Raw genomic sequence first — 11,297 nt, 5'->3', positions numbered from 1 at the left:
CAAAGTGTGTGTGGGATTAAAATCTTGGACACAGGTGTATTTTTAGGAGGTTCTAAAAGGATATGGAGATGGAGAGGCTCAGCGAAGGTTTTTGAGGGAGTGGGGCCTTGTGGACTAAAGGCATGACTCCACCAGAGGGGTAATGAGGATACACCATAGGCCAGAGTCTGATGGTTGTAGAGCTGGAGGTGGTTTCAGAGAAAGAGAGGGGCAAGGCCATGGTGCAATTTGGATGATGGGAGGGGAGGAGATATTAAATTGGAGACTTTGAGGGACCAGGAACCAACAGAGGCCAACAAGAGAGAATAAAGGTGAGCAGGACAAAGGCCGCAGCTTTGGCTGGATCACAAGATCAGCGGGGGGGGGGGGGGGGGGGTAACTGGAGGCAACGAAAGCATGGATGCCTTAAAATGCTGGTAATTGGGACTAGCTCAGAGGTAAAAACTAGGCGGCATGGACAAGTTGGCCCGAAGGGCCTGTTTTCAAGCTGTAAACCTAATCTAATAATCTTTATTGTCACACGCAGGCTTACATTAATACTGCAATGAAGTTACTGTGAAAAGCCCCTAGTCGCCACATTCCTGCGCCTGTTCGGGCTCACTAAGGGAGAATTCAGAATGTCCAATTCACCCAACACGCACGTCTTTCAAGACATGTGGGAGGAAACCGGAGCACCCGGAGGAAACCCACGCAGACACAGGGAGAACGTGCAGATTCCACACGGACAGTGGCGTAAAAGAATCCTTTTGGCATAAGGACACTGACCTAATTTCTCAGTTTAAGCTGAATTTCTCATGCACTAGATTTGTTCAGCGAGCAAAGATTTCACTTTCCCTGGGCGACAAGCTGGCGCAGTGTTTAGCACTGCTGCCTTATGGCGTCGAGGACCCGGGTTCGATCCCGGCTCTGGGTCACTGTCCGTGTGGCGTTTGCACATTCTCCCCGTGTCTGCGTGGGTTTCGTCCCCACAACCCAAAGATGTTCAGAGTAGGTGGAAAACTGAATTGGGTACTCTAAATTTAAAAAAAAATGATGCCTAATGCCCATTTCTAAATTATACCATCTTGCATCTTACTGCTTGTGTAAACATATTGTTCATAAATAAATCCAACTTTTAGCCTGAATGCAATGGTTTGACAATGTGCTGCTCACCACTGTCTGGGGTGCAAAGTGATAAACATCTCTTTTAATCTCTGGTTTAATAGTTTTTTTGTTAAAGGGTACCCATTAGTCCCCTGATGGACTATGCTGCTCACATAAAGATGCAGATTTTAGTTTGAGAGGCTGTCTGCTGAGAACAGATAAACCCAGACTGTTTAACATATTTCAGTCTTGAATTGTGAATATCCCATCATCGCCAATATATATTTTTTTTAAATTGTACGGGCAGCTGAAACTTCCTAAACTGATCTACAATACTCATGAATTAGTTTGTCTGCGGATGATAGCAGGACTGATTGAAGAGGAACCAATGAATTCAACCACTGGGCTGGAGCAACTATTTGAACTTTAAATATCTGGACTCCCAAATTAGAAGTTGGCTGTGTCGAATGGAAGTTTGCCAGAGCATGATGAACCATTTATAGGTCAGGGAAAATACAGAATAAAAGTTCCATCCGCTGTGATTTGCCCAAGCAAATAATCCAGGCAGGCAGGGAGTGAGACGCTGGCTTTAAGATGAGACAGTAGCCCCATCTGTTCAGAGATGTAACTACATCGACATTGGACAGCACCCAGTTTTGGAAATGCCCTCGACCAACATCTGTAAGAAAACAACCAATAATTTAACCTTTGCAGCATCTTGCTGTGCTGGCTGCCACATCTGCTGCACAGGCAGTAGGTGATGTTTTGAAGGAAATTCATTGACTATCAATTAGTCAGGAGATCCTCAGGATGGGAAAGGTGCTATTGCTCACTTTCAGGACTATGATCAATCGACCACCTCTCTTCCAGCCAGTGAGGCTGCGTCGTGTGCAATAGGCTTTCGGCAACGAAGCCTAACTGTTATCAAACCAAGGTGCATGGCCAGGGTGAAAACTAGTCAAAAGCAACGCGGTACCTGGGAATCTTAACAATTTTTGTAGCCCGTGGGCATTTAAGGAAGCTGGGACGGAACATTCTTGGGGAGGTCTGTGTGGCTGAGATTCTTCAGAGGGTTTATGAAAAGCAGAGGAGCAACTGAAGCCTCCAGGGCTGGTCACCGGGACACCAAGACTGCATCAGGTGGCAGTTATCGAGTTCCACAAAGTGCCCAATCCACCCGTGAATCTGGCAAGCTGCTCAAAACTAACATTAACTGCAAACAATGTACAGATCAGTTCAAAATACATTTTTAATGACTTTTTTTTTGTTCAAACATAATTGTTCAGTTTTAAGCATCGTAACACAGTACCGACATAGCCACAAAGCAATAGCTTTAGAACTTAACCAAATGTAAAGTTAAATGGCAGGTATCAACGAGCAAATGTTTACACTATGAAGCATTCAGCCAATCTGACAGGACATAGGCATCTTGGTGATCAACTCTCCTAGGATTACTTAACATATTTTCACTATAAATCCCAAATAAAACTCTTGTAACAACTAGTCTTTGCCTGTGTAACACAACAGAATGGTGAAGCGCTTTCCTACGTGGAGGCGACAACATTTACAAACATAACTAAGAAATTTACGTTTCCGCAAGCTCTCTCTAAAGTCAAATAAAACACGTAACAAGAGGCGTACAGATCGCCATGGCGCCGGCCACTATCTGCCACGCAATCCATCATTTCTTGTGAAGATTTTCCCAATTTTCTTCCCTTCTCCCCCATTCCTATGAATAATTAGTTTGCCATTGGTACCATTTGCAATAACCACTTTTCGCATGTCACCAACTACTCAGATGGTCATCGGATTCCAGTCCAGCTCCAGTAGGGCCAGTCACTGGAGCTCTCCCCAAGCAGCCAGCGTTGGGGCTAGATTTTTTATTATAGTTTGGAAGGCTGTTCTCCCACCCGATTTTCATCTCGCTGTAATTCCGGGGGTGAAAATCAAGCAGGTTCCATGCAGGATGCGTGGTCTGTTCCACTAGATTACCATTCAGGCTACGGGGGCGGGACCCAGCACCTATCAGGGGTCAAAGCTGGGGCCTTCCAGCGGCCATCCGGTTTAGCGACTCACACATACTCAGTCGTCACTTTTCCTATTTATGCTCAGGGACATTTACTCCCAACTAGAAATTCCTGCATTTGGTCACGCCTGCCCAAGAGGCGTCATCAAGTTACTTGAGCCTTTTGTACAGTTCCTATTAATGCTCGAGGACATTTATTCCCAACTAGAAGTTCCTTCATCTGGTCACGCCTGCCCAAGAGGAGTCATCAAGTTTCTTAAGCCTCTCATTGAAGTGACAACGTGCCAGGGTGGGAGATTGGAGAGAAAAAGAGGGGAGAATTCAGAATTTGAAATTTGCTTGCCCGGGGCAAAACCTTATCTGCTGCAAGTGTGGGAAAATGGGTGGCTTCGTTGTGATTGATCTATTAGCCAGTTGCAGGGTGTAAATCAAATATCCTAATTATTTTGTGACACCGCATAGGAGGCCATTCAGCACCTCAGGCCTTTCTGGTCAGTTTGGAGTGAATTTAACCCAGGTTGCTATTTCATGTTTAATTTGAGAACAAATCATTCACCACTAGGCCAGAGAAATGCAGGGGTTGAGAGATCTGGACGTGGGCCACATGCTGTAGCTTCCAGAAATTGGTTTCTTATTTGGAGCATTGCATTGAAATCTAATCAACTCCAGCGATGGAGATCAGTGAGATAAAACGCCGATGTTCCAGCATTACCCTGCATTCATCATCAAAGCAAGTCTCGGGATGGCCATGGTCTACCTCCCTCGTGTACACCTCGGGAAGGATCACTAGCCATGACAATCACCTCTCTCTCCCCCCCCCCGACCCAGATACAAACCAATATACACCACACTCCTTTCAGGAACAGAGGCTGCACGAAGCAAGTGAAGCAAAACACACCCAAAGCCGAGAGATAGGCAGATTTGTTTTTATTAACAGTATACGTTTTGTAAGCTTTAGAGATGGAAGACAATTTTTCAGCTCGTCGGCCAAAGTGGTGGTGCAGTAAACTCTCTGCCTGCACGATATTGTAAAATGGTTTGGTTTGTACATAATATGGAGTGTTTATTTCTTTGTCTCAATCCCTGCTTTGTGTGTTTTTTTTTAATACAATAACCACAACTGCCAGACCCGAAAGCTGTTCAGAGATAATTCTGAGCGTTCCTCGTCACCCCAAGATGGGTGCAACACAAAAACCCAACATTACAATCAAAAATATTCCTTGGGCCCTTAATTATATTTCAGACACAAAACGCAAAATTCTCGGCAGACGTTATTGAGAACGGTAACACCAAAAGCTGTGCGCGTCATTCAGTCTTAACTCTTCCCCAGATACAAAAGCGGTTTCCACCAGACTCAACAGAAAAGCACAAGCAGTCACGTGAATAGTTATACATTATATATATTGAAAAAAAAGTTAACACATGTGGAAGGTTGTAATGGTTTTGAAGAAATTCTGTCACTGGGCAAAATATCGATCGCCAGCTTATTAACAGTAAAAAGTTACATAAAAATCTAAAAAGGCGTCATTACATGAAACATCCCAGAATCTTTAAAACTGTTTATTCCTTCTTTCTGCATCTTTTTTTTTTTTTTAATTTTACAATCACTACTACTATATTGACACAATAAAATGCCTGAAAACTGGTTTGTTTTCTCATCCCTATGCAGCTTTGAAATTTTAAATACAACAGACTGTGAGTAGAATTATTCTGTTTTGTTTTGTTTTTTTAAAAAAAAAAATGATTTTGTGACGATGGCTTCAGCTTTGGGGGTTTTACTGTGTCCCGGAGCCCTGGGATCCTCCCGGGTAATTGCCATAGTTGTAGTTTCCATAGTATTGGTTCCACTGACTCTGGTTCTGGTAATACTGGCTCCACTGCTGAGCATACTGGGGAACAAAAGGGAACTTGGTCAATGTTACACCCACAGACATGGAGCTTCACAAAAAGCAACGTAAACGTTTCACAACAAGTTTAAGATGATTTAAAAAAAAAAAATAGAACCATCTAGTATTGCTGAAAAAAGACTTTTTGTCGAAGCTTTCAGTCTTGCACTCATCAGGACAAATTGCAAGAATGCCAACTGCTAGAGAAAGCAACAACTTTATACCTATGAGAAGAGAGTGCTGATTGGTTGGCAAGTGGACTCTGGTTGGTAGAGGGGTGACATGGAGACAACCAATTTAAAATAGTCTGTCGCGCTCGCAGTGTGGCGCTGCGTGTAATGGAAGCTACTTATATGAATACACAAGGCCCCGTTCTTGGCAGACAGAAAGATCATGTACACACATTGCCCCTGTTTCAGCAAAACAAAATACGTGACAGCCGTTTGCTGGTTTATTCCTCAGGGCAATGGCTTGGCCAATCAGTCAAGCTATCTGGTTTAAATTTCAACAGTTAACAGAGTCATCACTAACTGGTGAATTCTCCATGACAACGCCTGTGCCAACCAAAAGTCCACTTGCCAACCTATCAGCGCTCTCTTCTCATGAAGTGGTTGCTTCCCCTGGTATTCTTGCAAGTGTCCTGATCAATGCAAGACAAAAATCTTTCTTTCAGCAATACTCAAGTCCTTTACTACCAAAAGACTATAAAATGATCTAACTTTTTATTGTTATTTAAACGGGTGCTGTTGTTGGGGGAGATCAAACACTGGTTTTACACGATGCCCAGTGTGCACTGAATAGGTTCAAGTCCATTAGAGTGCATCAACAGTAAAACTCCCGTTCTGCCCCAATAAGTCTCATCATTTCAGCACAGCAACCATGGGTGGAACTTTATGTCCCCCCGGTCGCAGAGTCTGGTGGGCAGGCTCAGGGTGGAGAGCCCATTGTACTCCTCTCTGGAGAGAGGTGTTGAGTGCCCGGAGGCCAGTTAAGGCCAGTCTGTTCAGACACCTTGTCCTCAATGGAGGGACCTGCCAGGTTCAAGAGCTCCCAGTGTGGTAAGATTCTCTCTACGCCCCCTTCCCATTCAAAGCCACTTCCTCCTAGCCCATCCCAGTTACCCGAGACTCAGGGCCCCATGGCTGTTCCTCCTCCTGGGGACTGCTGTAACACTGAGTGACCACCGCTCCCACTGCAGGGGCTGAAATGTTGTCAGCTTCTGATTGACCAGCAGCTCTTGGAGGCAGGCCATCTGCTATGCAGGAGCCAGGAACCCTGAATGCTGACCAGAGGTGCCGGTTTGCCTTTTAATGGCCCCCTGGCGTCAGAGAATGGCACAACGGAGTTGCCACCAGCTCTCCAGCCTGTGAACTGGTCCACCATCATGGCTGCTAAATCCAACCCCAGGTCATATTCGGACTTTAAATGACGCAACTGTAAAGAAAGATGTTTCTCCCATCCAGGGGAAAGCATTACCGACTGCCAGCCAGTCCTCCAGAGACAGAACAGTTTCTTCATCGATACAAAGCAAAAAACTTGAAATGATAAAATTGCCATTGTGGGCAGCATGGCGGCGCAGTGGTTAGCACTGCTGCTCACGGCGCCGAGGTCTCAGGTTCGATCCCGGCTCTGGGTCACTGTCTGTGTGGAGTTTGCACATTCTCCCAGTGTTTGTGTGGGTTTTGCCCCCACAACCCAAAGATGTGCAGGTGGACTGGCCACGCTAAATTTCCCCCGTAATTGGAAAAAATGAATTGGGTACTCTAAATGTATTTCTTTTTAAAGAATGCTATTGTGCAGATAATTGTCTCAACACATTTAAACATGAATGATACATTCAAACCAAATCGTCATTTCTGCTATTTCAGAGGCAGCCTATGGTGCACTGACCAGCAATAGCATCAGTTTAGAGTGATGAGTCCGTCCTTCATCTGCAGATAGAGTCAAACCTTCCTTATCCGATCTCTTCATCAACAGATCAGATAAAAGATTTCCTTCTTCGGAGATCAGTGAATTCAGTGACACGTTTCTCAGAACGTGGATGACACAGAAACGGCTGCATTTCGATGCCCACCTACAGCGCAGCTTTTAACAAGCTCACTGAACCCCTTCAGCCACACCAGGAAAGAGGGATTCGGGACAGAGTTGGAGTAGGTGGCAGGTTCCGTACTCGTGAACTAGATGCTTTTGGTCATTTTTGTTCCTTCCTGATGCCCGTCCACAAAGTACCCAATTTATCAAACACTACAGTTAACTCAATTTCCGATTAGGGTATCAAACAAACTGTGCACAACGATAGAGAACAGGAAGCTCAGGGAGGGTTAAGGCATGCATTCTGACAACCGGAGCCTGTTAAAAATTCACCTGCTGGTATTGGTTGGAGTATTGCTGCTGACTGTAAGGTTGTGTCGCAGTCTGGGGCTGAGTGTAGCCTTGGTTGTAGTTCCCATAGCTGCTATAGTTGCCGTAGCTGTAATTTGGATTATACGTTTGATTATAGCTCGGACTGTAACTCTGTGCATATGTTGTAGGTGTCGCCGTTGGTGCAGGTGCAGGCGCTGGTGCCAGTATTGGCGCTGGTGCCAGTATTGGCGCTGGTGCCGGTATTGGCGCTGGTGCCAGTGCTGGCACTGCTACCGGCTAAATAGAAAAGAAACATGGCAAGTGTGTTACAGATTTTGAGGTTAAAGCTCAGAATGGCAAACAGTCCCCAGTCTTCCTGACATAAATGCTCTGAAACCAATGCATGTCCATTAAAGTGGGCACAGGTAGGAAGATGAGTTCCGAATGTAAACAGTCAAACTTGAGGAAGTGCTAAATAAAGAACCCAAACACAAGCTCAGTCGTTGCAAAGGTTTGAGGGTTCCAGGTTCAAGACCGACTCCTGATGTGGCACACAGACTAAGCTGCCGCTTCCACAGTGAAAGGAGGGTTGTATTGTGGGACACCTCAGAAACATTAGATTGACGTCCTTGGCACTATCCGAGGAGCAGGGATAAGAGTTCTGGCAATCACTTATCTTTCCACAAGCACTGCTGAAAAGATCAGCTGGTCACATCTGTTGCACAGAAAATCGGAGGAGGAAGCCATTCGGCCCTTCGAGCCTGCTCCGCCATTCATTATCATGGCTTCTCATCTAACTCAGTAACCCGCCCCCCCCCATCCGCCATATCCTTTGATCCCTTTAGCCCCAAGAGCTATAACTAACTCCTTCTTGAAATTACACAATGATTTGCCCTCAATTACTTTCTGTGGTAGTGAATTCCACAGGCTCGCCACTCGCTGGGTGAAGAAATTTCTTCTCATCTGAGCCTAAATGTCTCCTCAGAGTGTAATCCCATGTTATGGACTCCCCCGCCATCGGGAACATCCTTCCTGCATCTACCCGGTCCAGTCCTGTTAGAATTTTATAGGTTTCAATGAGCTACCCCCACTTAATTCTTCTGAACGCCAGTGAATACAATCCTAACCGGCTCAACCTCTCCTCATAAATCAGTCCCCCCCATCCCCGGAATCAGTCTGATAAACCTTTGCTGCACTTCCCCTACAGCAAGAATATCCTTCTTCAGGTAAGACCAAAACTGCACACAGATGTGGTCTCACCAAGGCCCTGTATCACTGCAGCAAGACATCCCTGCTCCTGAACTCGAATACTCTCGCTGTGAAGGCCAACATACGATTTGCCTTCTTCATCGCCTTCTACACCTGCATGCTTACCATCAGTGACTGGTGTATGAGGACATCCAAGTCTTATTCCACATTCCCCTCTCTCAATCTATAGCCATTCAGATAACGATCTGCCTTCCTGTTTTTGCTACCAAAGTGGATAACCTCACATTTATACACATTATACTGCATCTGCCATGCATTTTCCCATTCACTCAACTTATTCACTGGTTCCCCCTATTAATTATAGCCTTAAGGAATTCCAGTAGATTTGTCCAGCACGATTTCCCTTTCATAAATCAATGCTAACTGTCCGATCCTGCCACTGTTTTCCAAGGTCACTGCTGTTATATCTTTTATAACGGACACTAGCATTTGCCCCACTACCGACACCAGGCTGACTGGTCTATAAAACGTACTAAAGAGTTGGCTATGTGGGTCTAGAGTCATATGTAGGCCAGACCAGGTAAGGATGGCAGATTTCCTTCCCTAAAGGGACACTAGTGTGTGGGACTTTTCTACGGACTAGCGGACAGCAATTATGCTTTTAACAAAATTCGCTATAAAACGATGGAACATCTTTGCAGATGTGAAAGGCTATATATAAATGCAAGCTCTTTCTTTCTTGCACCGAGTATGGGAATCCTATCAATGTGGTTGCTTGCTTCCACCCTCATTTCCAGCTGAGTACAGCTTGTTCAGCTCCACTCCTCCTCCTCCTGCCCACTGTTACTCGACCACTGTTACCTGGCTCTGACTGTAGCTGGTTTTGTTGTAGGTGGGTGTGCGGGTCGAGTTATAGCTCTGGGTGCGATTGTAGGTATCACGGTTGTTGTTGGTGGTGTTGTTGTTGTTGTTGGTCCAACGGTTCTGTGTGTTGCCCCCACGATTGAAGCCTGCGTTCAAAAACAGACCGATTTTATGCTCGCCTAGTGTGGGTTTGATACCGGGCATCATCAGGCCGAAAACATCCCAGCAACAGGTGAACATAGGAACAAGGGTAGGCCATTCATCCCCTTGAACCCATGCGCCCCCTCCCCCAATTGAGGCCCAAGTGACCAATTAACAGCTACTCAAGGGCTTCCGCCCAGCACCACAAGTATTTTTCCAGTGATCGAAGGCCGACACCTGGTCACCAGTCCACAAGGTGGCCAGGCTGGTACGGGTTAACGTCTTGACAAGCACCCCATCACTACCACCCACCCCTCCCACCCCCCACCACACAAGGTGCGAAGCCCCCACCCTGCCCAACCAGGTTCCCTCCCCCATAGCCTTTCATTATTAAAAATATATATTTTTGTTCAAAAAGTTGTCGAACAAACACAAGAACCATGCATAAGCATCAGTGGAACGGAAGTAGTGAGTTCGTTATTTTTGGTTTTAGAAGGTCTTGGTAGCCCCCAGCCACTAACCTGAACGGAACCCACCACGGTTGAATCCCCGCGTCGCCTGGCCGCCGCGACTGTCGAAACGGTTGAAGTTTCCACGTCCCCGGAAGCCGCCCGATCGGTTGTCGAACCGCTTGTCTGGGGGAGGGCCCGCTTTCCTCCCTTCCTCGTTGTACTCGTGCACCAGCTTCAGCGACTCCTCCTTCTGCAGCTCGATGTAGGTCACGTCGCCCAGGAACTCGCCGGCCTCGGGCAGGGCGAAGTTCGCTGGGAGCCGCAAAACAAGAAAAGGGGGGGGGGGGGGGGGGGGGGGGGGGGGGGAAAGAGAGAGAGAGAGAGAGAGAGAGAGAGAGAGAGAGAGAAGGAAACACAACGAGAGGAGACAAGTCAATGGGCACTCTTGGAATTGGGCAAAATAAAGATCGAACCACGGGTGGATCTTTGCGCCAGTGGCCCAGTGCCACTCATCACTGGGAGAAAGGAGGGTGCAAGGAAAATTAAAACTTAAAAAAGATACTGTGATCCACGGAAAACTGCTTCTGTATTTCCAAGCAGACATTGCGTAACTGGTTACCGCCAACGCACCTATGGACACCACATAAATCAGAGAATCTGGTGATGGCCATAACATCCTTGGTGTACTAACCTGGGATTTATAGTGTGTACATCTGGTAAGAGGGAAGAGACGGTGAAATGGGTTTCATGTGGGGGCAATAACAAAAGGATGAAGGAGGGAAGAGAGCTCTCTGACTGTGCTTTCTTTCCCCCTTCCGACTTTTTTTTTTAAACAGGATGTGTGTTTCCAGTTTCCTACCTTTCATTTCTAAAACTGCATGATCAGGAACATCTTTTCCTTCCTCATCAGTGCGCTTTATTGTCCGCTGTATTAAATCGGCATCCGTCGGACAAATTACAATAGCCTTGCGTTGAAACCCTTCAAAAGGACGCATTTTTCGTCTCTGTGCTGATCCATAAACATTTGTCTAGCAATGGTGACAAAGAAGAGGCAAAATTGTTCATTATTTGTTGTTTGGTTTGCAGACATTGAGGCCTGTAAACGACGAAATAAACAGTTTTCCCCCCTCATAGCTCAAATGTTCTGGCAGGGTGGCCCCCCCACCCCCAACATCCCCTTGCAGAAAAACTTACCCACAGGATTCGGAATCTGGTGACTGAACGTTTGTTTTAAAGTCTTGGATAAACCCGACAGGGGACTGGCAAGGCTCAGGAAAATCTCTTACTGCTCCA

At 46.2% G+C, this 11,297-nt stretch overlaps 1 protein-coding gene across 1 annotated transcript in view; it reads right to left on the bottom strand.

Annotated features, from left to right (window-relative positions):
- Positions 1 to 2,314: 2,314 nt before the first annotated feature.
- The window catches only part of LOC140402442 (heterogeneous nuclear ribonucleoprotein U-like protein 1), a 94,226-nt gene continuing 85,243 nt past the window's right edge, over positions 2,315 to 11,297 (bottom strand). The window contains exons 11-15 of the mRNA XM_072490227.1: positions 10,864 to 11,032; positions 10,074 to 10,316; positions 9,409 to 9,557; positions 7,360 to 7,635; positions 2,315 to 4,998 (exon numbers count right to left, since the gene is read on the bottom strand). Coding sequence (XP_072346328.1) covers positions 4,885 to 4,998; positions 7,360 to 7,635; positions 9,409 to 9,557; positions 10,074 to 10,316; positions 10,864 to 11,032 — 951 coding nt within the window. The 3' untranslated portion in view covers positions 2,315 to 4,884. The remainder of the gene's footprint in view (positions 4,999 to 7,359; positions 7,636 to 9,408; positions 9,558 to 10,073; positions 10,317 to 10,863; positions 11,033 to 11,297) is intronic.

This window comes from Scyliorhinus torazame, chromosome 25 (assembly GCF_047496885.1).
Source record: "Scyliorhinus torazame isolate Kashiwa2021f chromosome 25, sScyTor2.1, whole genome shotgun sequence".
Lineage (NCBI taxonomy): Eukaryota > Metazoa > Chordata > Chondrichthyes > Carcharhiniformes > Scyliorhinidae > Scyliorhinus > Scyliorhinus torazame.
The sequence above is the reverse complement of the archived record's forward strand: the minus strand, read 5'-3'. Positions and strand labels throughout refer to the sequence as shown.